The sequence below is a fragment of the Pan troglodytes genome, chromosome 2 (genome assembly GCF_028858775.2).
Source record: "Pan troglodytes isolate AG18354 chromosome 2, NHGRI_mPanTro3-v2.0_pri, whole genome shotgun sequence".
NCBI classification, from domain to species: Eukaryota; Metazoa; Chordata; class Mammalia; order Primates; family Hominidae; genus Pan; species Pan troglodytes.
The window spans coordinates 186,005,836-186,033,316 of NC_086015.1; the positions used below are offsets into that span (position 1 = coordinate 186,005,836).

The window sequence follows — 27,481 nt, forward strand, 5'->3', positions numbered from 1 at the left end:
AAAGCAAAAAATGTATGCTAACCATATCCACGTAACATCCATACATTTGTGAAATCACTAGCTAAGATGAATTCAGCTTGTCCATGGAATAGAACAAATTTAATGGGCCTATCCGGAGTAAAGGAACATCATTTTCCTAGTTATCCACCTCTGGCTCTGTTGGATGTAACAAAATCACTTATAGAAAAAAATTCTTTCCATAGTCCCATTCCTAGTTTTCTTTCCCTAGTGTTGATATCATTCTGAATCCCAGGGTAAAAATTGCTGACAGACTCTTCAGCATTTATCAGGATGTGCAAAGAAATGTGAAATGAGATCTGAGTAGCTGTAGTTCCACTCCTTGGCGAATATTGAAGAACTTTGTGTTTAAACAGAGTTGCTGAGTCCAGTCTAGCCATGTATGTGGATAGGCAATAGATTTAAATAGTCTTCCAACCCCACATAATAGCCAACAAAGTGAAGTTGTGAAATCGGAACTAAAGTATACTCACTGTGTAATGTGAAATTTTAGATGTTAATAGTGTGATGTGCACAATATAAAAATATAATATTCTGTATTCTTTTTTATAAATCTAGCTTATGATTGATACACCTACCAGTCCAATTACCAGTGGACTTCCATTATTCTTTGTGATAACAGTAACTGCCATAAAGCAGGTATGAAATACTTTCTTTTTTTAATTTTCCTCCAAGTCATTTAGAAGTTGCTAAATATTTCCACTCCAAAGTAACATTTATTGTTGTGAAAATAATTTCCATAAGAAAGCAGCAAATTTGTCTGATATGTAGTAAAATTAAACTGAATTAGCCACTCTGTTATATTTCAGGTACCTGGTGACTCATGGAATGATTAACATCGTTAAAATATGTAGTTCCCTTGACAGAGCTAGAAAGCATCCAAAAACAAGTATTGTATATGTATAAACCATTTATATATGAAATAGATTTCTTAATTATAATCATCTTTGTAGAGTTTGGTGATATTTAAAGGAAATACAATTCAAAAGAGATATGTTTATAGAGAGCAGGGTATATACTTCTGGTGTGAACATTTGTGAGTAAAAACTATGTAGTTCAAAAATTAGGGTGTGGTAGCACATACCTGTGGTCCCAGCTACTTGGTGGGCTGAGGTGGGAGGAACGCTTGAGCCCAGGAGGTAGAGGCTGCCCTGAGCCGTGATTATGTCACTGCACTCCCACCTGGTTGACAGAGTGAGATCCTGTCTCAAAAAAAAAAAAAAAAAAAAAATGTATAGTCCTTTTCTGCTGTTTACAACTTTCGCTTATGAGGTTAGTTTTTATGTATTTTCCCCCTGGGGAAATATTTTCAATCAGAGCATGAATTGACATTAAAATCTAGTTACAGAGAAACAAGGTTATTAGATAAACATATAGAATAAAAAGGAAATTCATAGAAATGTCCTGTTGATTTAGCTACTACTTCTCAAAAAGGTCTTGGCAGGGTTTCAGTTATACAGAGATGATTCCTTCCACCTGCAAGAGAATTAACTGAATTTTCTCAGGCAAATGTGAATTTTTCATTTTATAAATGTAGGGATAAGGCATAAATTGAAATGGAAATAAAATTGACAAACATTTTATAGTTCTGGGATGAAGTATATTCTTTATTGCATACATAAGAAAGATAGAGGAGCCTATAGATTAACAATTAGATTATGCATCTACATGTCAGAGAATACTAGGCCACAGCTCTAAGTTCGATTTTACTTTCTTCACTCTTCCATTGGAGATTAAAATGTGTGTATATCAGTTGATATGCATTTAAATCACTCCATATAATTATTCACCTGATGAATATTTACTTTGATGAAATAAATGACAAACAGATGTCATTTATTTCAACAAAGTAACATGTTTGTCCTTTGGACCTCGTTTCTATATATACTTTCACCTTAGGTAATTTCATCCCATCCAGCAGATTGAAGTTACCATCTCTATGATGATGGTTCCCAAATTTATGTTTATCCTGAAACTATTCTTTGAACTCCAAACACACATGTACAACTGTTTGTACAACATTTCAACTTTGTCATCTCACAAGAATCTCAAACATGACTCTTGATTTTTTTCCCCCTCGAAAACTATACTACTAGTTCTTGTTATTCTGCAGTTTATTAAATGGCACTACCATCCAACCACCGCAAGCCTTGACATCATCATCCTTTGACTGTTCTGTTTTATCCCTACCTTCAAGATCTCCCTCATTAGTCCAAGCCACCATCATGTTTTGTCTGGACAATTGCATTCTTTTCTGAAGAGTTCTCTCATTTCCGCTCTTACTCTCCTATGGTTTTCACAGAGCAGCCAGATTGATCTCTTAAAATCAGATCACACTACCCTCCCACTTAAAGCTACTGAACAGTAGCTTTGCATCACCACTTTGACCAAAACATGTCTTTTCAGTGATCTACAAAGACATAAAGACGTACAGAGTCTAGACCCTGGTTCCTTCTTCATTTCCTACCATTTTTTTTTTAAACTCACTGTGCTGCAGCTACACTCCTCTACTTGTCCTCGAACACAGTAAGCATGCTCCTATCTCAAGATTTTATGACTTGCTGTACTTTCTTCCTGGAAAGTTCTTCTGCCAGATAATTGCATTCTCAATTCATTTTACTCTATACTTAAACTTTGAGCACCATGCCACTCTTATTTCTTAGTCTGTCCTTTTTTTCCTTCATATCATTTATTCTTTTGTTCTGTTGATAAATGTTGGTATTTTAGTTTATCCGTCACTTTCATTTGAATGTCTAGCTCTATGATGCCAGATAATTTATTCTATATACCTGCTTATTTCCCATCAGCAGAACAAGACCATGCACATATTGGGCCTTCAGTAGTTGTTTAACAGATGAATAAATGAATGAATGAACTTATTGGATATTTTTAAAGCCATGTAAAATGTTGCAATACCTCTTGTCCTTATTTCCCAATGTATATTTGGCCAAATATGGACTGCATTTAACTGGAATATGATACCATTAACTGAGTTGAAAAAAAGTTGGTGAATTTTTATCTACAAGTAAGAGTTTAATATAATCATAATAATAATTGACAGTCTCCTTCCGAAATTGGTTTAAGTAAAAGTGAATAAAGGCAGAAAGCAAAAAGGTTATGCCTAGAACCTGTGTTAGTATGATTATTAAATATGAGTACTAAATTTAGATGAGAGCTTCATAACTAAGGCAAAAGGGGGAAATATAAAAGGTCATATAGTCTTCAAAGAGAAAATTTGAACCACAAAGATTTTCTCCTTAACTCAAAACAAAATTTTGACACTCAGAGTTTTCTCTTTTTCAACAACTATTCCTAACTTTTTCTCGTTTAAATACACAGAATACTTCCATATATTGTTCATTTATGTATCTATTTATTACTGTAGATCAATAGAACAAATTTTGGAAAAATTGTAAAAGCGAAAGTTGCCATGTTCCAACCTTTCTTTCTTGTCTTCTCCCCTTTTAGTCTGCCTTTTCCCTTTGTACTTCTATCAAAATAGGAAAAGGCTCCATTATCAATTACTTACACTTTAATATGAATGAGGTTGTCAGTTGTTTGCTTGTTTTTAGCTTCTCCCAACTGTATTTACATATTAAGTCTTCTCTCCAATTGTGTAATGCAAGATACAGTGCTGTAGGAAATAAGATAGTCTTTGCCCTCCACGATTCTAAAACCTATGAAATAGGAAGGTAAGACCAAATATAAAAATAATTATGGTTCAATAGAGTAGTAGTAAAATCCAGTGAGCTGTAGCTAGCTATTCAGAGAAGGAAGGGAACACTTCATCTGGATGATCAGAGACGGTTTTGTGGAGGAAATATTATTATTATTATTTTTAAATAAATTTAAGAATTTATTCAAGTAAGGGTCATATTTCAAATCAGTAGGTAAAATATCAGACAATAAATTGTGATATGATAATCACTTGAATATTTAGAAAAAATAGTTGGATTCATACTTCATACCATATAGGAAAATAAAACATTTGGATTACTAAGCTGAATATACATAACTACAAAATAATAGAAGTAAATACAGATGAAATTTTATCTCATTTTCAATTTGGGAATTAGTTAATCTACTGGTGTAAGCAAGGAAAGGTATCATATAGGAAAAATAAAATGTGAGTGTTTAAAAGAAGTCTGAATAATATTAAAAGCAAAAATGAAACTGAAAAATTTGTGTTCTGTGTAACAAAGGGCCTATGTCCTTAATTTTATCTTTTTTAGAGTCTCATTCTATTGTCCAGGCTGGAGAGCAGTAGTGCAATCAGAGTTCATTGCAGCCTTGACCTCCCAGGCTCAGGTGATCCTTCCACCTCAGCCTACCAAATAGCTGGGACTACAGTTGCGTGCCACCACACCCAGCTAATTTTTGTTATTTTTTTTGTAGAGACAGGGTTTCGCCATGTTGCTGGGTCTGGTCTCCAACTCCTGGGCTCAAGCGATTCTCTCTCTTCGGCCTCCCAAAGTGATGTAATTACAGGCTTGAGTCACCACGCCCAGCTGATCTTAATTTTAAAAGATATTTTACCAAGAGCACATACCTAAATAAGGAAAAGGCATGGATCATCTCCAAGAAAAGAATTGCCAAATTGCTGATAAATAGATGAAAATATGAATTCTCATGGAGGAAATATTATTAAGATGAGTTTTGGAATATGGGTAAAATGACAGTTGAGGAAGAAGATGAGGTAGAAATGAACTACTTGGGCAAAGGCCCAAGTGCAAGAAAAGGCAAGACCTATTTTGGGGAATTGTAAGTCTAACTAATGTTTGATCCTATTTAGGAAAGTACGACAAGGTAATAGAAGTATAGGTTGGTTCTAAATTAAGGAAGCCAGAAGATGCTTTGTTGTAAGCATTGAGAATCACTGAAGGGGTTCTGAGCAGGATAGTGAATCAAGACAATGCTTTGGGAAGACTAATCTGGCAGGAATGTGTAGGATGGATTAGAATTTATGAGCTTGTATTAAAAAAAGATAATGTTTGAATTATCGTTGCTCTGCTATTAATGTCATCTGACTGTAAAGAAAAGTGTGCTTTTGACAGTTTCAGAAAAAATATTTTGACTCTCAATTAAATTTCTCTAAAATGACATACTGCAACTTAAATAAGGCCAACATAATTTAGGTGTCTTAAGAGTGCTTTCCCACAAGGTTTCCACCTGAAAACAGTATACCTTCAAAATAGTCTTTCATATTTTGCTTTTTATTTTATAATTTAATAATATTTTTAAAATAATAGATGCACATTTTTTTAAGGGAAACAGCACAAAATAGAATATAGTAAGTCTTAGACTCCTAACTCCCAGTCTCCTAGTTCTCCTACCCAGGGAGCAATTATTTGTAAGTTAGTCCAGATATCTATGCAAAGTGTTCACATAGGCAAGCATATTTTTTCACAAATGGTAACATAGAACAAAACCTATTCTGTACCTTATCTTTTTATTCACTTACTCTTTCTTAGAAATGATTCCATTATCTATACTTGTGTTGTATCTCTGAGTTCTTGAATTTTCTTAAAATGGCATAGGAAGTCTTTTCCACTTAAAAGATCGCCATTCCTTAATATTTAATCAAAAGATTCTTTGTGAAATGCTTGTGTCTGTTTCCTTCCTAGTGATGATCCATACAGGCTAACATATTTTTGTTAAGCACAATTGACCCTTGAACAATGCAGGGGTTAGGGGAACCCCTTATGCAATTGAAAATTCATGTATAAGTTTTGACTCTCCCAAAACTTAACTACTGATAGTCTACTGTTCATCAGAAGCCTTACCAATATCATAAGACAGTCATTTAACACATATTTTGTATGTTATGTGTATTATATACTGTATTCTTAAAGTCAGCTAGAGAAAAGAACATGTTATTAAGAGGATCATAAGGAAGACAATATATTTACTATTCATGAAGTGGAAATGGATCGTGATTAGGGTCTTCATCCTTGTCTTCACATTGAGTAGACTGAGGAGGAAGAGGAGAGGTTGGTCTTGCTGTCTCAGGGGTGGCAGAGGCACAAGAGGTAGAGGAGGTGGATAGGGAGGAAGATGATTTAGGTACACTCAGTATAACTTTTAGTGAAAACAATCCGTGTATGAGTGGACCTGTGCAGTACAAACCTGTGTTGTTCAAGGGTCAACTGTACTAATTATAATTCTGTCAGTCTGTTGTTTAAGAAAGTAAAAGAACACAATCTCAGTTCCAAAAATCTGCTCATTTTTTTCTACTTATTGTCTGTAATGCTCTGTGAATTTATACTTTATGATTAAAATATCATTTGTACATAGAAACAATAGAATTTAGTGATTGCATAGATGTTAGGAAAAGGGTAGGAATTAAGAATGACTCCCCAGATTTCTGGCAAGAACAGCTTGGTAGATGGTGATGTTATTTGTCAAGATGGGAAACATTGGACATGCAGCACACTTTCAGGACATCATCTGTTTGGTTCTGAATATGTTTAAGACATTTATGAGACATCAAAATTGAGATATTAATAAAGCAATTAGGTATTCAAGTTTGGGGTTCAAAAGAGATATATGGCGGGAGATACACATTTCAGAATTACCAGCATATTTATACTATTTGAAGACACAGGGATAGAAGAAATCTCTTAGTGAGAAAGAGGAATGTGAGAAAAGGATCCATAAAGGTGACATCGAAGGAGCCTCCGTAAGGAAATTGAGAAGAAATAACTAGAGGTCCTGTGAAAACCAGGAAAATGTATATGACAAAAAAGACGCAAGTGTTTCCAGTAGGAACAAATATCAGATACCTATGAGCATATGCATCCAAATAGCCTCATATGATTCTGGAATGTAGTGTTTTAGGGAAGTTTTTGAGTTTTTTTTCTTATTTGATAAAAGTATCTTCAAATTACACTGAAAAATTATTTTTTACCCTTTGGATATTTACAGGGATATGAAGATTGGTTACGGCATAACTCAGATAATGAAGTAAATGGAGCTCCTGTTTATGTTGTTCGAAGTGGTGGCCTTGTAAAAACTAGATCAAAAAACATTCGGGTATGCATCTGGTAAATAATGGAAATCAACTTTATCTTGATATCACAGGACATAATTCTAATCTTGATATTACGTTTTAGTTAAAAGCCTACTTTCCTATGCTAAAATACTGTGATAGGCTGCTTCTTTAGAGCCCAATAAAAGTAAGTCCTTGCCTTTTAAAATTTATAAATTCACTCTTCCCCAAAATTCTTTATAGGTGGGTGATATTGTTCGAATAGCCAAAGATGAAATTTTTCCTGCAGACTTGGTGCTTCTGTCCTCAGATCGACTGGATGGTTCCTGTCACGTTACAACTGCTAGTTTGGATGGAGAAACTAACCTGAAGGTTTGCTTGCATATGTTTGAGTATTGCTCTTGGTGAACAAAGTGTCTTTGGATTATAATTATACTTAACTTTGGTTAAAGTAGTAAAGTTTGACCAGATTAAGGGGAAGTTTTTAAAATTACTATTTCAAAAATAAAAAGGTTTTAAGAAAGAATTGATGTTATATCTTTATTTCAAGGGTAGCCTCACATGGGTTTAATCCAAGTTAAAAACAGAAGGTGTTTTTAGGAAAAATATAATCTTTTACTCTTTGTGGTACTTTTAAAAGATAAGGGACAAATTTATATTTTCTCAGTTTTCAGAGTGTAATCAAAGGTGAAAATTCACAGTTTTTCCTATTAAATTACTTATGATAAAGTAATAGTGACTATGCACACAGACTTAATTTCCTTATGTGCAAATGGCCTCTTTAGACAGGTAATGATAGTAGCTTCCTTTTCCCCTTGTTTATTTTACATGTTTCTTTCTCTTCTGTTGTCTAGCTGAGTGATCTCAAGTACAGTATGCCATTACTTTACCTATAAAAGAGATTTGAAATAACTGATATTGAAGGTCGCAATTTGGATCTGAAAACTCTACAGTTTAATTCATTTTTTTCAGACACATGTGGCAGTTCCAGAAACAGCATTATTACAAACAGTTGCCAATTTGGACACTCTAGTAGCTGTAATAGAATGCCAGCAACCAGAAGCAGACTTATACAGGTATGGTGTGATATTCAGTATACTTATTTTAAGTCCTATTTACAGACCTCATTTTTAAATAACCATAAACATAAAATGAAATCTTTAGCTAATTGGAGACAGTATTTGTGGGGTGGGTTGGTGGGAGATGCAATTAATGGTGAAAAAAACTAAGAGCAGAAATTGCTAGAATTCTAAGCAAAAGATAATAGTTCAAAGCCAGAGTTTATATTCACAAGTTTCTTCACATTACCTTCTATTTTGCTATGAACTAGCATGCTCACTTTGTAGCTATAACAGTAGTTATAGTAGACATAAGATTATTTTCTTAGAAGAAAATAATGATTTTTTTGGTAAGCTCCATGAAGCCAGGGACTATGTCTTTGTTTTTACCACTATAGAGGATACTGCTTTTAAATTAGAGGATACTACTTTTAAATTATAACCTTATAAAGTTTTCAATATTTTACTTACACGTAGCACATAATAAAGTAAAAAATAATTTTCTATAAATATATAACAGCTATGAGTTTCTCAAAGACAGAAACTATTATTCATCTTATTATCTATCACAATGAACACAAAATAAAAACTATTTTTCTAGTTTGTTAGATTTTTAAAGATCTTGTTTCTGAAAGGAGAGAAAGGAACAGAGGAACTAACTTCTTTTAACATTACAGTTTGCTAAACACAGTGTTGTATACCTTCAGTGATCATCTTCAGTAATCCTACCAATTATATGTGGGCTGTGGAATGGAAACAACTTTTTATTATTAAAAAATTAAATGATTAACTAAGTTCATTTTTACTCAGTAAGTGGTGGTAGACTATAAATTACAGCAACTTTGTAAAAATCACCCTCAGCTTCTTGTCATATTATATATCTCCACCTGTTGGTTGAAATGTTTCAAAGTCTTTAGCCGTTGGCTTTTCCAAACTTCTTACGTATCTTTTTTTTGGATCCATCTTTATAATGGAGGTTTTCTCTATGTGATGTTATAAAAATTGTATACTTTCATCAAAGTCAAATGCAGTATAGAATTTGCCAAATAACTAAAAACTTTGGAATCATATGCTTTAAAAGCACTTGATAGACTGACTGTAAGACATATTTAACTGTGAAGAATTTTAAGATTTCTATATTGCTGTTATATCCTGGTCTGAGGCAATGGCAGATTATAAAATAATTATTAAAAACCAGAAAATGGACAACTAAGAACTAAGCAAGCATAAGATTAATATGAGATGAAGTATAACTAATGCTTTGGTGTATGGTTTTTACATTATCTTGGAATATGGGGAGAAAGTTTGAAAAAACTTTTTTAAATACACACTTTCTCTTATTGGAAGTATGTGTTTTGTTTTAAATATAAGTAAAATGTAATCATTGCAACAGGCTTTTATAGTAGAAAGAAAACTCGTAATTATATCACTACTTAAAATCTTTGAATGCCATTTTTATTCATTCATTCATTTAACAAATTATTGTTTAGCATCTGTGTGCTCATTGTGATAGGTGAATAAGATGAATAGGAATAGTTTCCCTCCTTGAGGAACTCATAGAAGTTAGAGACAGTATTTATATAAAATTATATCTTTCGTTTTATTATGTGCTTGTAACACATATATGTGCTATATATTATATATATATATATTCACATATATTACATGTGAAATATTGCAAACATTTTATATGTCCAAGTAGGAAAATGCTTAGATAGGTATATATGTAGATATTTAAAATCTTTTTAAAGAATTGAATGATATAGGTACATACTGAAATATAATGTTAAATGAAATAAGATACAAAGTTGGGGCTCTCATATGATCCCAGTTATGTAAAAATAATGTGTGTGCAATAGCAAAGACATGGAATCAACCTAAATGCCTGTCAGTGGCAGATTGGATAAAGAAAATGAGGTACATATACACCACAGAATACTATGTAGGCACAAAAAAGAAAGAGATCACGTCTTTTGCAGGAACATGGATAGAGCTGGAGGCCATTATCCTTAACAAACTAATGCAGGAACAGAAAACCAAATACTGCATGTCCTTACTTATAAGTGGGAGCTAACTGGTGAGAACACATGGGCACAAGGGAACAACACACACTGGGGCATACTGGAGGATGGAGGGTGTGAGGAGGGAGAAGAGCAGAAGAAATAACTGTTGGGTACTAGACTTAGTACCTGAGTGACAAAATAACCTGTACAACAAACCTTTGTGACACAAGTTTACCTATATAACAAACCTGCACATGTACCCCTGAACCTAAATGTTTAAATAAATGTGTGTATATATGTACTAAATAGGTAGTTAGGTGGCAAGATGGAATCATTGATAGCTGCAGAGAGAAAAACCTGGAGGAATTGTAGATCAAAATTTAGTAATATTCTCGTGGTAGGATTTCTACTGATTTTTAATCATCTTTTTCTTTTCCATTTTTTTAATATTTATTTTATTTTATTTTATTTTATTTATTTTTGAAACAGCGTCTCACTCTGTTGCCCAGGCTGGAGTGCAGTGACGCGATCTTAGCTCACTGCAACCCCCGGACTCCCGGGTTCAAGCGATTCTCCTGCCTTAGCCTCCCAAGTAGATAGGATTATATGTGTGTGCCACCACACCCTGTTAATTTTTTTGTATTTTTAGTAGAGATGGGGTTTCACCATGTTTGCCAGGCTGTTATCAAACTCCTGACCTCAAGTGATCCGCCCACTTCAGCCTCCCAAAGTGCTGGGATTACAGGTGTGAGCCACCCCGCCCAGCGTAATATTTCTTTTAAGAATGTGGATTGGTTTTGTGATTTAAAAAAGTATTGTTCATTATAGTGAACGGTATTCTTGACCTTTTTTTAAATATTGCAGGAAGCTGAATTAATGATCATTTTAAATGGCTATGAATAGTCCAAGTGCATGTACTAGAACCTAACCATTCCCCAACCTTTCCATACTTGACTCCTTTCATTGTTTTGCTGTTTCAAATACTGTATGGTACCTCATTACAAGTAAATTCACCAATTCAAAATCTAGTGGTTGAATAGTTCATTGCTTTCTCCTCTTTGATACAATTTGCTAACTTGTCTTCCAGGACACTCCCCTCTCTTGGTTTACCTCCTACCTCACTATTCCCTCTGTCTCAGTCTCCTTTGCTAGTTTTTCCTCTTGTCCCAGACTTCTTCCTGTTAGAGTGCCCCAGGACTTGCACTGTTCCTTCTCTACCTTACCTTTCACTATCTACCCTCACTCCCTTGGTGATCTCACCCAACCTCCTGGCTTTAAAGACTGTCTACATGCTGCTGACTATCGGATTTATTTCTCTATCCCAGACTTCTTTCCTAAACTTCAGCTGCCTGTTCCACAGTTCCACCTGGATATTTAGTAGAAATCTCAAATTAATAATCAAGCTGAAAACTAAACTGCTAATCTTCCTGAAAGAAACCTTTTCTACCAGCAGTCTTTCTCATCTCAGTTGATACAGTCCATCCTTCCAATTGCTCAGGCCAGAAACCTTGGAATCAGCTGTGACTCCTCACATCTCCTCTCCCTTCGTCTTTCTTCACCTCCTTACTCACATCTCACCCCAACCCATCAGAACATTCTGAAGGCTTACCTTCAAAATACATCCAAAATCTGACCATCTTTTCCTAGTTTTGTCTGAGCCAGTACCATCTCCTGCCTGGATTACTGATATTTTATAGTCTGTTCTCACAAAAGCAGTCATAGTGTTCCTTTTTAAATGTAAGTCAGATCATGTGACTCTTCTGCTTAACCCTGTAGTGGCTCACCATGTCACTCAGAGTCAAAGCCCATATGTCTATAACCATCTCTAGGATCTGCCCCCATCCCCCATCCCCAACCTTTCTTCTCTGCCCTGTTTGCTGTCCTTCCACCTCTAGCTCATCCTGCCCATACACTGACCTCCTTAGTTTTCCTTGAACATACCATGTCTACTCCCACCTGGTCACTAGACCTAGCCCTTGTCTAACTCTTGAGTAACACCTTCAAGTCTGCTTAAATCACCTCCTCAATGGAGGCCTACCTTAACTACTTAGTACACACGCTGATCCTTCTTATTCTGTTCTGCTCTTCTGTTTTCATAATACATAATATTTTCTAGTATACTGTGTAATTTACTTTTTTATTATGTTCATTGCTTACCATCTCTCCCACTAGAATGTAAACTCTAGAGCAGGCATCTTTGTGTATTTTGTTCACTGATGGATCTCAAGCACCTAGAACAGTATCTGTCATCTTGCAGGCCTTACTGTGTATTTGTCGACAGTTGATAGAGTAAACATTGTTGTATACCCTTTGATTGAATTACAGGTTGAATATCCCTAATCCAAAAATTCAAAATCCAAAATGATCCAGATTCTTGCCATTTTGAAAACATTTTTTATTCATTACCTCATTCATAGCTGGAGTAGAGATAGCAAGAATTCTAAATTTTTTAAAGCTTAAGGACTGATAAGTGTTTTTAAAATGATTTATAGCAAGAATATTGGACCATTCATATATACAAATGGTTGATTTTTATTTCATGTGTAAGAATGGTGCAGGCCGGGTGCAGTGGCTCACACCTGTAATCCCAACACTTTGGGAGACCGAGGTGGGCGGATCATGAGGTCAGGAGATCGAGACCATCCTGGCTAACATGGTGAAACCCCGTCTCTACTGAAAATACAAAAAAATTAGCCAGGTGTGGTGGCGGGCATGTGTAGTCCCAGCTACTTGGGAGACTGAGGCAGGAGAATGGCATGAACCCAGGAAGCAGAGCTTGCAGTGAGCCGAGATCGCACCACTGCACTCCAGCCTAGGCGACAGAGCAAGACTCGTCTCAAAAAAAAAAAAAAAAAAAAAAAGGATGGTGCAAAAAAACAGCCATTGATGTCATAAGTGATATTATATGGTTTTGTAATGTGAATTTTTTGATAGATTCATGGGACGAATGATCATAACCCAACAAATGGAAGAAATTGTAAGGTAAGAATTAATTTGTGTTATCTAATTACCTTTAAATGGGAACTGTTTGGGGGAGGGACTAGAAGTTCCAAAGGGAGATTATGTAAATAAGCAGCCCATCATGGGAAAGGGTTAATTTTGTTGTTTTTTGTTTGTTTTGTTTTGTTTACATTTAGTGGTTTATTATATCACTTCAGAATCGTTCAGTGCAAGCTAGAGTGTTTAGTGGTCAACCCAGAACTGCTTACTTTTCTGATTGGTTTATCATATCCTTTATAATAAACCACTAAATGTAAACAAAGCATACAGATGAAGAGATGCTCAGGGCCAGATATTGGGGAAGGGTTGTGGAGCTTCCGTGCTCTCCCTGGGCGTGCCACTCTCCAGAAACCTCTGGAAGCCCTCCCAACCCATTTCTCTTGGTTTTTTTATGGAAGCTTCATGACGTCAGCTTTCTTTACTCCAGAGTATAGGGCAGGAAGGACCCTCTCTGGGGATGGCCTTAAGACCCACAATTAGAAAGGTGGGGGAAGAGTAGAGTCCTACCTTGGGGTGAAAGGAGGGCAGGAGAAGGTTAGAAGCCTGCTCCTGAGGCTGAACACACCCAACATTATAACAAAAGACTGTAACAAGGGCTATGGGAGTTATGAGCCAGGGACCACGGATGAAAACTAATGTATGTATCATAACATCACAGGCCATCCCCTAGTTTTCAAACACAAATCCCTTACATCAAAAGAATATACAATTCAGAAGATATTGCCACATTACTAGAATCCCATTCAGTTGTTAATAATTAGTCCAGTCCATCATAGTGGATAAGTATCTCTCAGAGTAAGGTCACTCAGGTTTGCAGGCTTCTTACCAATCCTCTCAGATTCCAAAAGCAGCTGTGGTCTCAGCAAACAGACATCTTCACTCTTTCAGGCATCTGGTATTATTGAGCTAAGAGACAATGTAATCTCTTGCTCTGAGCCTCTTTCTAGGTGTTAATGTAATGTTAGATTTCCCTCAACTTGTAACCCATTTATTCATTCATTTACCCTCAGCTATTATTTCTCCTTTTCTCCATTAATACCCAAACTTTTCCAGGAAAGGGTTAATTTAAAAGCACTTTGCATTTCATCTGCTAGTAATTTGTGGCAGCAGCAAGTGAGGATGAAACAAATCCCATGAAATGATATCAAAATAATTTAGTAAGATTATTTGTGTTTTTGCATTTCTTTTTCTGATAATACTAGGTAGTAATATTAAAAGGAAACATAGCTGCTTTTTTGCACTCCTTATACATTTAAACCGACGATGCTTAGTAAGTCTAGAATATGAAAAATGTTTTATATGATGTTTAACAAGTATAAGTGCTATGCTCTTCTTCACTTCAGAATCATTCAGTGCAAGCTGGAGTGTTTAGTGGTCAATCCAGAACTGCTTACTTTTCTGATTTTTATTTTTCTTGGTTGTTTCAGATTGTTTTCCCTCAATATTTGGGTTAATGAATGGCTCCTAAATGAAAGGCTTTGTGTCAGTTCAAAGATATGCTGATAGGATATGATTACGTTGTTACTCATGAGCGTTAACCTTATTTGGAATCAATCTTGGAATCAGCTCTTGAGTTTCTAATCGTATTTGACATTCTACCTCTTTTCTGGGGACATGTTCAGTTTATACTGGCTGCATGAAATAAGTCACTATAACAGAAAGAGTTGAGCATTTTTAATGAAATCCTCAAGACAAGCCAGCAAAAATACCATACATTCACATTGATTCACATTTTTAATAAGCATTAACATAGGAGCATGTTCAGTAAACACTGTAGCAAGATCTTTGTATGTGTAGGATCCCTGCTGAATAACTATGACTAGGTTTATTTTGATTTTTATAGGGAAATAGTGAGAAATGTGTGGATACATAGTCTGAGTTGCATTAATATGTGAAGGAAAATAGCAGTTATATTACTTCAGCCCCTAGAATGGTTAAAAAAATGAACCATGTTCTCTACTAAAACAACCTGACCAAACATGAATTATCTTTTAATCTGAAGTTGTCATTATATCCCAATTTTACATGCCAATGTGAGCTAAAAGTATTTCTGTTTATTGTTAGAAGCAACACTGAGTGAAAAAGAGCTATTTTATAGCTCCTAAAATAGTTTTCATATTGATTTGGACTATCCATGGAGTGTACTCCAAATATGACTGTATTGGTTCTCCTTGCTTCATTGCAATTTTTTACGGTGTTTGGGTTTGCAGGTGTCTTCATAAATGGTTCAGATTCTGTTTGGTTTGGATAATTGTGTATGCATATTTCAGAAAACTATAAGGAATAGCAACAAAATAATGGCTTTTTAACTTTTCCATAGAAGATTCTTATTTTGCTATCACTAAGAAGATCAATTTCCTTTCTAGTTATTCCTTGTCGTTTTATATCTCCTTTATGGAGAGAAATTCAAACAGCAAGAAGACCTGTGCTTCAAGAAGTATGCAATGCAAGTAGTCAAGTTATACTGTGCGATCTTGCCTAGAAAAAGCACTAACATACCTTGTACATTGTATTTTATAATTCAGTATAATTGTGCAGAATTCATGCATTTATATGCAAATCATACTACAGTTTATGTTTACGTTGTGTTCTAATTCTTTATTTTCCCTTTCAAAGCTGTTGATTAACTTTGCTTTAAAATTTTAAAATTTCATCTTCTGCCACACATTTTTAAATCGCTGCTTACTCTTTGATTTTGCTGAATTTTATGTTTAAAATTTTGAAACTAGTGGCTTTGTGACTGTATTTACATGCATAATCATTTTTCTGAGCCACTAATCTTAAAGCAGGTATTTGTTGTTACAGTAACTAACATCATGATTGGCCTAGGCAGCCTTTTTATTTATTTATTTATTTATTTATTTATTTTTTATTTTTGAGATGGAGTCTCACTCTTGTCGCCCAGGCTGGAGTGCAGTGGCACAATCTCGGCTCACTGCAACCTCCGCCTCCAGGGTTCAAAAAATTCTCCTGCCTTAGCCTCCTGAGTAGCTGGGACTACAGGCGCATGCCGCCACGCCTGGCTAATTTCTTTTGTATTTTAGCAGAGACGGGGTTTCACCATGTTGCCCAGGCTGGTCTCGAACTCCTGAGCTCAGGCAATCCACCCGCCTCAGCTTCCCAAAGTGCTAGCATTACAGGCGTTAGCCACCACGCCCGGCCCCTGGGCAGCTTTATAGTAGCTGGGATTTTGGTTTTATATGAAAGCGGTGTTATGGCTATAGCTTAAGTACCTTCTGCTGAAGATGCCATTTCAGAATTGAATTGAGTTTTTAATATATTCAGTGCTTTATGGTTATTTTCTTTTTTTCCTAGACCTCTGGGGCCGGAGAGTCTTCTGCTTCGTGGAGCCAGATTAAAAAACACAAAAGAAATTTTTGGTTTGTACATATTTAAACATTTTAAATTATTGATTTGTGTTGATGCTTTATATGAAGTACTTTTAAAAGTACAATGTTTGTGGTCTTTTGGTTAGATAATTTATTAATTATTTGTCATTTATGATAATTTTCTTATAAAGTTTGTATTACAGTAGTCGTGTATTGAACTTTTGTTTTGTTGATGATCCCTGTTTTTTAATAGTAGACTAGAACCTTGATCTTATGTTATCTTTACGGATACTTGTGAAACTGAGTGCAGATAATTTATATAACACTTCTAGTAATGGTGGGTGAGAACCAATATAATCTGGCATCATGGTACAGTAAACCACTTCTATAATTTCATTATGATTATTAGATTGGATTAATAACTGCAGATTTATCCATTCATACATTCATTCAACAAATTTACTGATATCTGAATATATACTAGGTACTATTGGAACATACACTGATTGGATCAAAAGGATGAATAAGTACTGCTCTTGCCTTGGAGATGGATCAAAAGGATGAATAAGTACTGCTCTTGCCTTGGAGATCTAAATTAATACAGTACACTCTGAGTCAACTATAAGCAAATTGTGAAGTTGATGATAACCTTTAGCTGTTAGCTAGCTCCTCACATTTCAGGAATGGCCCTTAGTATCTTGGCCCACTGTGTTACCCACTGGCTGTCTGCAGCTTGTGAGATCTTCTTTCTCATTTGCTCTTTTTCTGTTACCTGTACTATATCTTATCTCTCAGTGTTAGACTCTCTGATAAAGAAGTCCATATATCGAGAAAAAAAAAAAAAAACACAAAATAGAAAGTGTTGGTGAGGATGTGGAGAAATTGGAACCCTTGTACATTGCTGATGGGAATGTAAAACGTTGCAGCTGCTGCCTTGAAAAATAGTTTTGGCAGTTCTTCAATAAGTTAAATATAGAATTATATGACTTAATGATCCCACACTACATATATACCCAAAGTAACTGAAAATGAGTGTTCAAACGAAAACTTCTACAAGAATGTTCATAGCAGCACTATTCATGATAGCCAAAGGTTGGAAATAGCCCAATGTTCATTAGATAATGAATAAGCAAAATATGGTATATCCATATAATGGAATATTATTCAGCTATAAAAAGGAATGAAGTATTAATGCATGCTACAGTATGGATGAACCCTGAAAATACTATGTTGAGTGAAAGAAGCCAGACACAAAAGGCCACATGTTGTATGATTCCATTTATTTGAAATACCCAGAATAGGCAAATTCATAGAGACTGAAAACAGATTAGTGGTTTCCAGGGGCTGGGGAGTAGAGTAGAATGGAGAATGTTTGCTTAATGGGTACAGGGTTTTCTTTGGGGGTGATGAAAATTCAAAATTATAAATGTACTAAGTGCCACTGAATTATACACTTTAAACTGGTAAATACATATGTTTTTCCACAATTAAAAAGAAATCCGTAAAAATATTCTAATAGCAGAAACCAGAGTAAACCTTGAGGGCTTTTAGATCCTCTAATATAACACTGTACTTTAAAACTTTTTTTTTTTTTTTTTTTTTGAGACAAGGTTACTCTGTTGCCCAGGCTGGAGTATAGTTGCACGATCTCGGCTCATTGCAACCTCTGCCTCCCGGGTTCAAGCAATTCTCCTGCCTCAGCCTCCCAAATAGCTGAGATTACAGGCATGTGCCACCATGCCCGGCTAATTTTTGTATTTTTAGTAGACCACGTTGGCCAGGTTGGTCTCGAACTCCTGACCTCAAGTGATCCACCTGCCTTGGCCTCCCAAAGTGATGGGATTACAGGCGTGAGCCACTGCGCCCGGCCAACACATCTTTCTAGTAGTAACTTCGTCACTCCTGTTTACTTTAAAGTAAACCATAATGAATGGGGTCCAAATTTTGTACACTCTTAAAAGAAAATGTGAATTTGAATGCCTTTAGATGGGTCTGTCTTCTGTTGTTTTGCCTCAGTACCACCTCTCCCTATTGGATCATTCTGGCTATTTTACCACGTTTCTATAATCTCTATTTGAGTTATAATACCCTGCCTTTAAGGAATAAGTCAAGATAAAACTTCCAGGACAAATATTTAGGAAGAGGGCATGAAAGGTTCTATATTGCTTTTCAAATTGTACTATTTAGGGATGGGAATTTATTGATCATCTCTCAGTTTTTAGGCATTTTGTTAATTTGTCATACAGACCTCACAACTCTATGAGGTATTTTTTCCCATTTAAAGATGGGAAGATTGAGACTCACAGAAATTACTTACCCGAGGATGTAGAACTAATAAGTGGCAGAGCTAGAATTCAAACCAAGGTCTAGCTGCAAAGTTTTTTGATAAGCTGGTCTCACCTAATTCCATTTGTTGTCCAGTTTTAGTCCCATTACTACTGTCATCCTTGCTCATCTCAAAGTCATTCAATAGGCGCACATTTTTTAAATAGCACTTTCCATGTGCTTACTTGATTTACTCTGACAGACTTCCATATTATCTCTCCAATGGTTATGGAATAATGTCTAGACCCCCGATTCCAGCATTCAGGGCTTTTCACACTGTGGCCATAGTCCATTGTCCCAACCTAACAGAAAGTGCTTTTCCATATCTGTCTTTGTTAACACTGCTGTATTTGTAATGGCCTTCCCTGACACTTTTATCTTTCCAGATTCTTTTCCTCTATCAATTCCAATTCAAGTAATAAATTTTTCATTCAGGTATCTGTTACAACTCAGGAACAGGACTCCATGCCCTCCCCCATTTAGCCAGTTGAGTGACTGGGGCTTCCCAAAATTGGACTCAGAAAGCCTTTTAGTACTCTGAAAATACTTAAAGAAAAGCAAAATTATAACAACTGTCAGACAGTACACTAAAAGCTTTCATGCTGGTAAATATATTTATTTCTTGTGAAACATGCTAGAGGATTATTTTAAGAGACAATTTTGTTTTATTTTACAGGTGTTGCGGTATACACTGGAATGGAAACTAAGATGGCATTAAATTACAAGAGCAAATCACAGAAACGATCTGCAGTAGAAAAGTAAGAAAACTGTTTTCATTTATTTATATGTAATTATAACTATACATTTTTTATTCATTTGGTATAAAATATTATATATATAATATATATTAAGTAAACAGAATGAAAACCTTGGGGACAGTGATAGTTTCTTATATTTTTACATACAAGTAACATTTTGCACAGTATTGGACATGTAGTAAATGCTCTATAGTATGACTTTTAAAATAAATACTATTGAATAAATGGTGGAATCACTTAATCACGCTAATGCAGATAACAGTTCTAAAACTGAAAAAAAAATTTAAATAAACAACTATTTGAAAACATTGGAGAGAAACCAGAATCGAATAGAAATGGGCAAGGAGTGTAATCCTGAAAGATGATAGCAGCAAGGGGGAAAATTTAAGAGTATATAGCTTTTTGCCTGAGGGCACTCCCCAGTTTATGTGCTGCTTGGGACATCAAAAAGTCTGAACTTTACTGGATAGAAGTATCAGAGGACAAGGTTAATAGCTGGAAGAGCAGCTGGAAAGTTAGGGGAAAATAATGTAAGGGGATTAGCATGAATTCCCTTCTGTAAGCAATGAGATGTAAGCTACAGAATGGAATTAACTCTAAAAACTGCACATAAATTCTGCCCAGGTCCTTGGCTGACTGCTAGAACTATACATGTGCAAGGGAGACAAAAGAACTCAACAGAATTTTACTGCTGCCCATTGCATTGGAGACACAGTTTGTTGAACTAGGTGAAGTTAACTTCCTACTGGAATAAAAATAGCACTCTTCTGAGGAACATAAAAGAATACAGACTGTCTACAATGTATTATTATAAAGTCCAGTCTGCAATAAAAAATAAGCAGAATATGAAGAAAATGTAATTCATCCATAAGATAAAAAGCACTCAATAGAAACTGTCTCCAAAATGATCCAGATCTTGCATTTAGCAGACAAGAACTTTAAAGCAGATATTATAAATTTATTATAAACATGTTTAAGGGCCTAAAGGAAAATTTGAATGAACATATGGGAAAACACAGCAGAGAAATGAAAACTCTTGACTTGAAAAACATAATTACTAAAATGGAAACATCATTAGGTGGGCTCAACACCAGACTGAATAAATCAGACCAGTGAACTTGAAGAAAACACAAATTACTCAGTCGAAGAATGGAGAGGAAAAAAGATTAGGAAAAATGAACAGAGCTTCAGAGCCATGTGGGATAATATTAAGCTGTTTGGCATATGTGTAATTGATTCCCAAAAAAAGAGAAAAAAGGACAGAATAAACATATTTGAAAAAATAATGACTGAAAATTTCTAAAATTTGAGGAAGAAACTTCAGCCTACGCTACCAAGATCAGCAAACTCTAAGCAGGAAAAATATAAAGAAATATAAAGAAACCCACACCAAAGCACATCATGGTCAAAATACTAGAATCCAAAGAAAAAGAAAATATTTCATGGAGCCGAAGAGAAATGCATCACATGTAAATGAATAACAATATAAGCGATAACCAGTTCTCATCAGAAACAACGGAGGACATTGGGGAAAGGACATCCTCTTCAGGAAATGGTGCTGGGAAAGTTGGATGGCTACATGCAGAAGAATGAAACTGGATCCCTATCTTTCACCATGTAAATAATCAACTCAGCGCTGAGCACGGTGGCTCATGCCTGTAATCCTAGCACTTTGGGAGACCAAGGCAGGAGGATCACTTGAGGTCAGGAGTTCGAGACCAGCCTGGCCAACATGGTGAAACTCCGTCTCTACTAAAAATACAAAAATCAGCCGGGTGTGCTGGCGGGTGCCTGTAGTCCCAGCTACTCAGGAGGCTGAGGCAGGAGAATTGCTTGAACCTGGGAGGCAGAGGTTGCAGTGAGCTGAGATCATGCCACTGCCCTCCAGCCTGGGCAACAGAGTGAGACTCCATCTCAAAAAACAAAACAAAACAAAAAAAAAGTGTATCAAAACCACAATGAGATGTCATCTTGCCAGCCAGAATGGCTATTATTAAAAAGACAAAAAAATAAATAAATAAATAGCAGATGCTGGCAGGGATATGGAGAAAAGAAAACTCTTATATGTGGTTGATGGGCATGTAAGTTAGGATAGCCACCATGGAAAATAGCCTGGAGATGTCTCAAAAAACTAAAAACGTAATTACCATATGATCCAACAATCCCACTATTGGGTTTTATCCAAAGAAAAAGAAATCAGTATATCAAAGGAATATCTGCCCTTGCATGTTTATTGCAGCACTATTCATAATAGCAAAGATAAGGATTCAATCTAACGGTCCATCAGCAGACGGATGGATAAAAAAATGTATACATACCTAAAAAAAAATGTATACATACCCACACAATGGAATACTATTTGGCCATAAGAAGAATGAAATCGTGTCATTAGCAGCAACATGGATGTAACTGAAGATCATTATGTTAAGTGATACAAGAAAGCACAGAAAGACACTTCATTAGTGGCACACACCCGTAATCCCAGCACTTTGGGAGGCTGAGGTGGGTGGATCACTTGAAGTCAGGAGTTCAAGGCCAATCTAGTCAACATGGCAAAACCCTGTCTCTACTAAATATGCAAAATTAGCTGAGTGTGGTAGTGTGCGCCTGTAGTCCCAGCTGCCTGGGAGGCTGAAGCAGAGAATTGCTTGAACCCAGGAGGCAGAGGTTTCAGTGAGCCGAGATTGCACCACTGAACTCCAGCCTGGGTGACAGAGCGAGACTCCATCTCAAAAAATAAAAAAAGACACTTTATAAATATTTTTCAAAGAACCAACTTTTGGCTTTAATTTTGTGTATTTTTTTTCTCTTTTCCATTGCCTTCAGCTCACATCTTCAATTAATTTCCTCCGTTTCTTCTCAATTTGGGTCTACTTATTTCTCTTTAACTTCTTGTGATGCTAGATGAACTCAAATGATTAATTTTAAGCTTTCTTTTTCCCTTACATAAACAGCACAAAAGATGATGGGGGGCTTTAAATGAACTGTTACAAAGGTCTTACATTTTACATGAAATAATACAATAGCATCTATAAATTACAATAAGGTAAAGATGCATATTCTGACCTCTAGAGCTTCCATTAAAAACAATAAGGCAAAGATTTATAGCTAATAAGTTAGAGCAACTGAATATTAAAATGTTTGGTAAACACAGTAAACAGCAAGAAAGGAAGAACAGCGAAACAAAAAACCAAATGAGACAAATAGAAAACAAATAGCAAAATGGTGGTCCAAAATTTGACCAAAAATTACATGAGATATAAATGCATCAGTCTAATGAAGTCAGAGATTGTCAGATTGGATAAAAGAGCCAGACCCAACTATATGCTGTCTAGAAGAAATACAGTTTACATACAAAGATATAAATAGGTTGACATCAAAAGATATACTATGTATATTGTAAGCCTATGAAAACTGAACACTAGAATAGTTCCATAATTATACATGGAAAGTTCATCTAGACAGATCATATGATGTGCCATAAAACCAATCCCAAAAGATTGAAATCATACAAAGTATGTTCTTTGACAATGAGGGAATTGGATTAAAAATCAATAACAAAATCTGCAAATATTTTGAAATTAAAAAACAACTCTTTTAACTGACTCATGGGTCAAAGGAGAAATCACAAAGGAAATTTAAATTTCTTCAAATAGAATGGTAATTGAAACCCAACACATCTACATTTGCAGACTCAAGGCAAAGCCCAGCTTAGAGGGAAATTTCTAGCTATAAAGTTGACAAATTCCTGCTGAGATTGACAGATTAAGCAAAAGAGAAGTAGTATAAGAGAAAAAAACTAAAAAATTACGAATGTCAGGGATGAAAGAGGGGATAGTTCCATAGATCCTACACATATCCAAGGATAATAAGGAATTACTGTGAACAACTTTTTGTCACTGACTTACAACTTAGATGAAATGGGCAGATTCTTTGAAAACACAGGTAAGTTACCAAAATTGGCCCAAGATGAAACAGAAAGTCTAAATAACCGTTAAGTCTGTCAAATAGCTTTAAGTTATTATTTAAAAATGTCTCCACGCTAAAGATTTGCCTTTTCAACACATGGTGCTAGAACAGGTGGACGTCTGTATGTCAAAAATTCGATCTTCACCCTTACCCGTCTCCCGCATATACAAAAACTGACTCAAAGTGTAAGATCTAAGCATAATAACTAAATCTGTAAAACATGGGAGAAAATCTTTGTGACTTTGGGTTAAGTAAAGATTTCTTAGATGGGAAATGTACGGAAAAGGAACCACCAAAATTGATAGCTTAAACTTCATCGAAATGTAAGACTTAAAAACTTAAAAAGGCACTGTTTATGTTGTGAAGATGCCAGAAACTAAAACAAAAAATTTAAAAATACAAGCCATAGACCAGAGAAAATGTCTGCAAAGCATATATCTTGTAAAGGACTTGTACCTAGACTATCCAGTCTCACTACTTTTTAACATTATTCTAGAAGCCTCATTCAGTGCGACAAGTTAAAGGAATTAAAAGCCATAAGTACTAGAAAGCACGAAGTAAAATTGTCCTACTGGAAGACACATGATTTTTCATGTAAACAGACATAAGTATTCAATAAGAAAACTATAATAAGCAAGTTGGTCTCAGAATACAAGGTAAATAAAGAGAAATCTTTTTTATTTTTATTTTTTTGAGACAGAGTCTCACTCTGTCACCAGGCTGGAGTGCAGTGGTGTGATCTCGGCTCTCTGCAACCTCCGCCTCCCGGGTTCAAGCGATTCTTTTGCCTCAGCCTCCCGAGTGGCTGGGACCACAGGTGCGCGCCACAACACCCAGCTCATTTTTGTATTTTTTAGTAGAGACAGGGTTTCACCATGTTGGCCAGGATGTCTTGATCTCTTGACCTCTTGATCCGCCTACCTCGGCCTCCCTGCAGGCGTGAGCCACTGTGCCCAGACGATAAATCATTTTTATATCTTATAATAGTAAGAAACAGTTAAGAAAATGAAATTTTTAAAAGGTTATATTTACAGTAGTATCAAAAAGCGTAATATATTTAGGAATAAGTTTTTTTTTAACTTGTGCAAGATTTATATAATGAAAATTACAAAACATGGCAAGATAAATTAAGAACTAAATAAATGGAGAAATCACATTAATAGATTGTCAAGCTGTCAGTTACTGTGTAGACTCCCTCAGTCTCAAAATCACAGCAATCTTTTTGTAGTAATTGACAAAGTAATACTAAAGTGTATATTGAAATGCAATAGCCAAAATGCATATTCAGATGCACAGCAAAAACAATCTCTTAAGAAAGCTAAAAGATTTACCTTACCTGATTTAAATACTTAATATAAAGCTACAGTAATTACAGTATGGTATTAACAAAGATGATCGTTCAATAGAATAAAATAGAGAGTTGAGAAGTAGACCATTCATGTGTGGGTTTGTTGATTTTCAACCAAGTAACAAGTCAATTCAATGAAAAATTTAGTATTTTCTACAAATGATGCAGCAATTGGATATTCAAATGAGAAAAACATGAAACTTAGCTTCTGCCTTATGCTGTACTCCAAAAAGTTTTGAAAACAAGTCATAGACCTAAATATAAAAGCTAAAATTACAAAACTTTTAGAAGAGCTGGGCGCGGTGGCTCACACCAGTAATCCCAGCACTTTGGGAGGCCGAGACGGGCAGATCACCTGAGGTCGGGAGTCCGAGACCAGCCTGACCAACATGGAGAAACCCTGTCTCTACTAAAAATACAAAAATTAGCCGGGCATGGTGGTGCATGCTTGTAATCCCAGCTACTTGGGAGGCTGAGGCAGGAGAATCACTTGAACCCTGGAGGCGGAGGTTGTGGTGAGATGAGATCGTGCCATTGCACTCCAGCCTGGGCAACAAGAGTGAAACTCCATCTAAAAAAACAAAACAAAACAAAACAAAACAAAAAATACTTTTGGAAGAAAACTTAGAAAGATATCTTTATGACTTAGAGTAGGTAAAGATTTCTTAGGATACAACACATATAATAATTAAAAATTGATAAATTACACTTTCTCAAAACTAAAAACTTCTCATCAGGCTAAACATTTAAAGAAATGAACATACACGTTACAAACTGGGAGACAATATTTGCAAAACATGTATCTGACCAAAGACTTGTATCCTGAGTATATAATATATATGTGCATGTGTTTACACACACACACACACACACACCTGCCTACAAATCAACAATGAAAAGAGAAGCTAATTTTAAAAAATGGGCAAAAGGTGGAAGGTAACCACCTTTTGTCATCTTTTCAGCTGAAAATTACAAAACACTGAGGAAAGAAATCAAAGATCTAAATAAATGGAACAATATATCATGTTCATGGGTTGAAAGATTCGTACAGTAAAGACGCCAGATTTCCCAAATCGATTAATAGGTATAATGCAATTTCTATAAAAATCTCAGCAAGTTTTTTTGTAGAAGTAGAAAATTTATTCTGAAATTTAGATAGAAAAGCAAAGGAACAGTTTTGAAAATGAAAAATAAAGTGAGAAGAATTGCTATTGATGTTAAGTGTTACTATATAAGCTACAGTAATCAAGACAATTTGATGTTGGTTAAAGAATAGATACATAGATCAGTGTTACACAATAGAGAACCCCAGAACAGACCAACACTAATAGACCCAATTGATTTTTGGCAACAGCACAAAAGCAATACAGTAGAGGAAGGGTAATCTTTTTCAACAAATGGTGCTAGAACAATTGGATATCCATAGCAAAACAAACAAACCCAAACCCCCACTGTATGTAAAAATTAATTCAATTAGAGTATAGATTTAATGTAAAACAAACTTTTAGAAGAAAACAGAATCTTCAGGACTTAGTGTTAGACAAAGAGCTAGAAGACATGACACTAAAAGCATAATTCCTAAATCAAAAAAATTAATAAGTTGTAGTTAATCAAAGTTAAACACTTTGGTGCTGTGAAAGACCCTCTTAAAAGGATGAAAAGACAAGCTACAGACTGGGGAAAAATATTTGCAAACCACAAATCTTCCAGAGGCTTTATGTTTAGAAACATAAAGAACTCTCAAACTCAATAGTAATTCAGTGATCCAGTTAGAAAATGAGCAAAAGGCATACTTCATATTTCACCACATGCATAATACATATTTCACCAGAGAAAAGCTGCAGATTACAAATAAGCACATGAAAAGATATTCAGCATCATTACCTGTTAGAGAGAAGCAAATTAGAACCACATTGGGATATCACCACACCCATTAGAATAGTTAAAATAGTGATAATACCAAATGGCTAGGAGGTGGAGAGACTGAATCTCTTATATGTTGTTGGTGGGAATTAAAAATAGTATACCCACTCTGGAAGATAGTTTGGGAGTTTCTTACAAAACTAAACGTGTTTACCATATGACCCGGCAGTTGCACTCTTGGGCATTTAACTCAGAGAAATGAATTTTATGCTGACATAAAACCTCAAGCAGAAATGTACATAGCCACTTTATTTGTTACAGCAAAAAACTGGAAACAGCCTAATGTCCTAGAAATCTTTATTGAGCTTTTTTGTGTATCTGTTGTTGTAGTAGGTTTTCTGAGATGTAATTCCATCTCTTTTTGGAGATTTCAATCAAGTTGGAAGTTAAAACTAATACACAGTAAAAAAAAATTAGGTAATAGGAGCTGTGGTACTAGTTTTAAATTTAAATAAGGGAAAGTTGAATGTAAACCAATGTAATTAGGACAGACTTTAGGAAGGAGATGGATTTTGAGTTAAATTTTGAAAAATAGGTTAGTAATGTAGGGAAAAAGGAGAATATGTCTGATGAGGGTAGACATGAGCAAGAAAGATGGAAATAAACCAGGCATTTTGTTGCCACAAGGAGACATGACTAGTTTAGTGAAAAGAGGTCAAAATTTAGACTCAGACAGATGTAGATTTGAATGTCATATCCCTTCCTTACTAGCTCTATGGGGCTTTAGACCAGTTGTTTGCTTCTCTTGATCCGGGTGTTCTC

The 27,481-nt window shown here is 35.3% G+C and overlaps 1 protein-coding gene across 8 annotated transcripts in view; it reads left to right on the top strand.

Annotated features, from left to right (window-relative positions):
- Positions 1–27,481, top strand: part of ATP11B (ATPase phospholipid transporting 11B (putative)) — a 125,232-nt gene that overhangs the window by 35,666 nt on the left and 62,085 nt on the right. For 6 of the 8 annotated variants that reach the window (XR_010155398.1, XM_003310129.7, XM_016942344.4 and 3 more), the window contains 7 exons: positions 577–657; positions 6,943–7,050; positions 7,250–7,378; positions 7,979–8,082; positions 13,002–13,049; positions 16,383–16,447; positions 19,398–19,479. Coding sequence is in view for 7 of the 8 variants with exons in the window: in XM_003310129.7 (XP_003310177.3) it covers positions 577–657; positions 6,943–7,050; positions 7,250–7,378; positions 7,979–8,082; positions 13,002–13,049; positions 16,383–16,447; positions 19,398–19,479 (617 nt within the window). In the remaining variant the exon portion in view is untranslated. Of the gene's footprint in view, positions 1–576; positions 658–6,942; positions 7,051–7,249; positions 7,379–7,978; positions 8,083–13,001; positions 13,050–15,433; positions 15,514–16,382; positions 16,448–19,397; positions 19,480–27,481 lie in introns of all 8 variants that reach the window. The other 2 variants (XM_063806420.1, XM_016942349.4) reach the window with 2 other exon arrangements.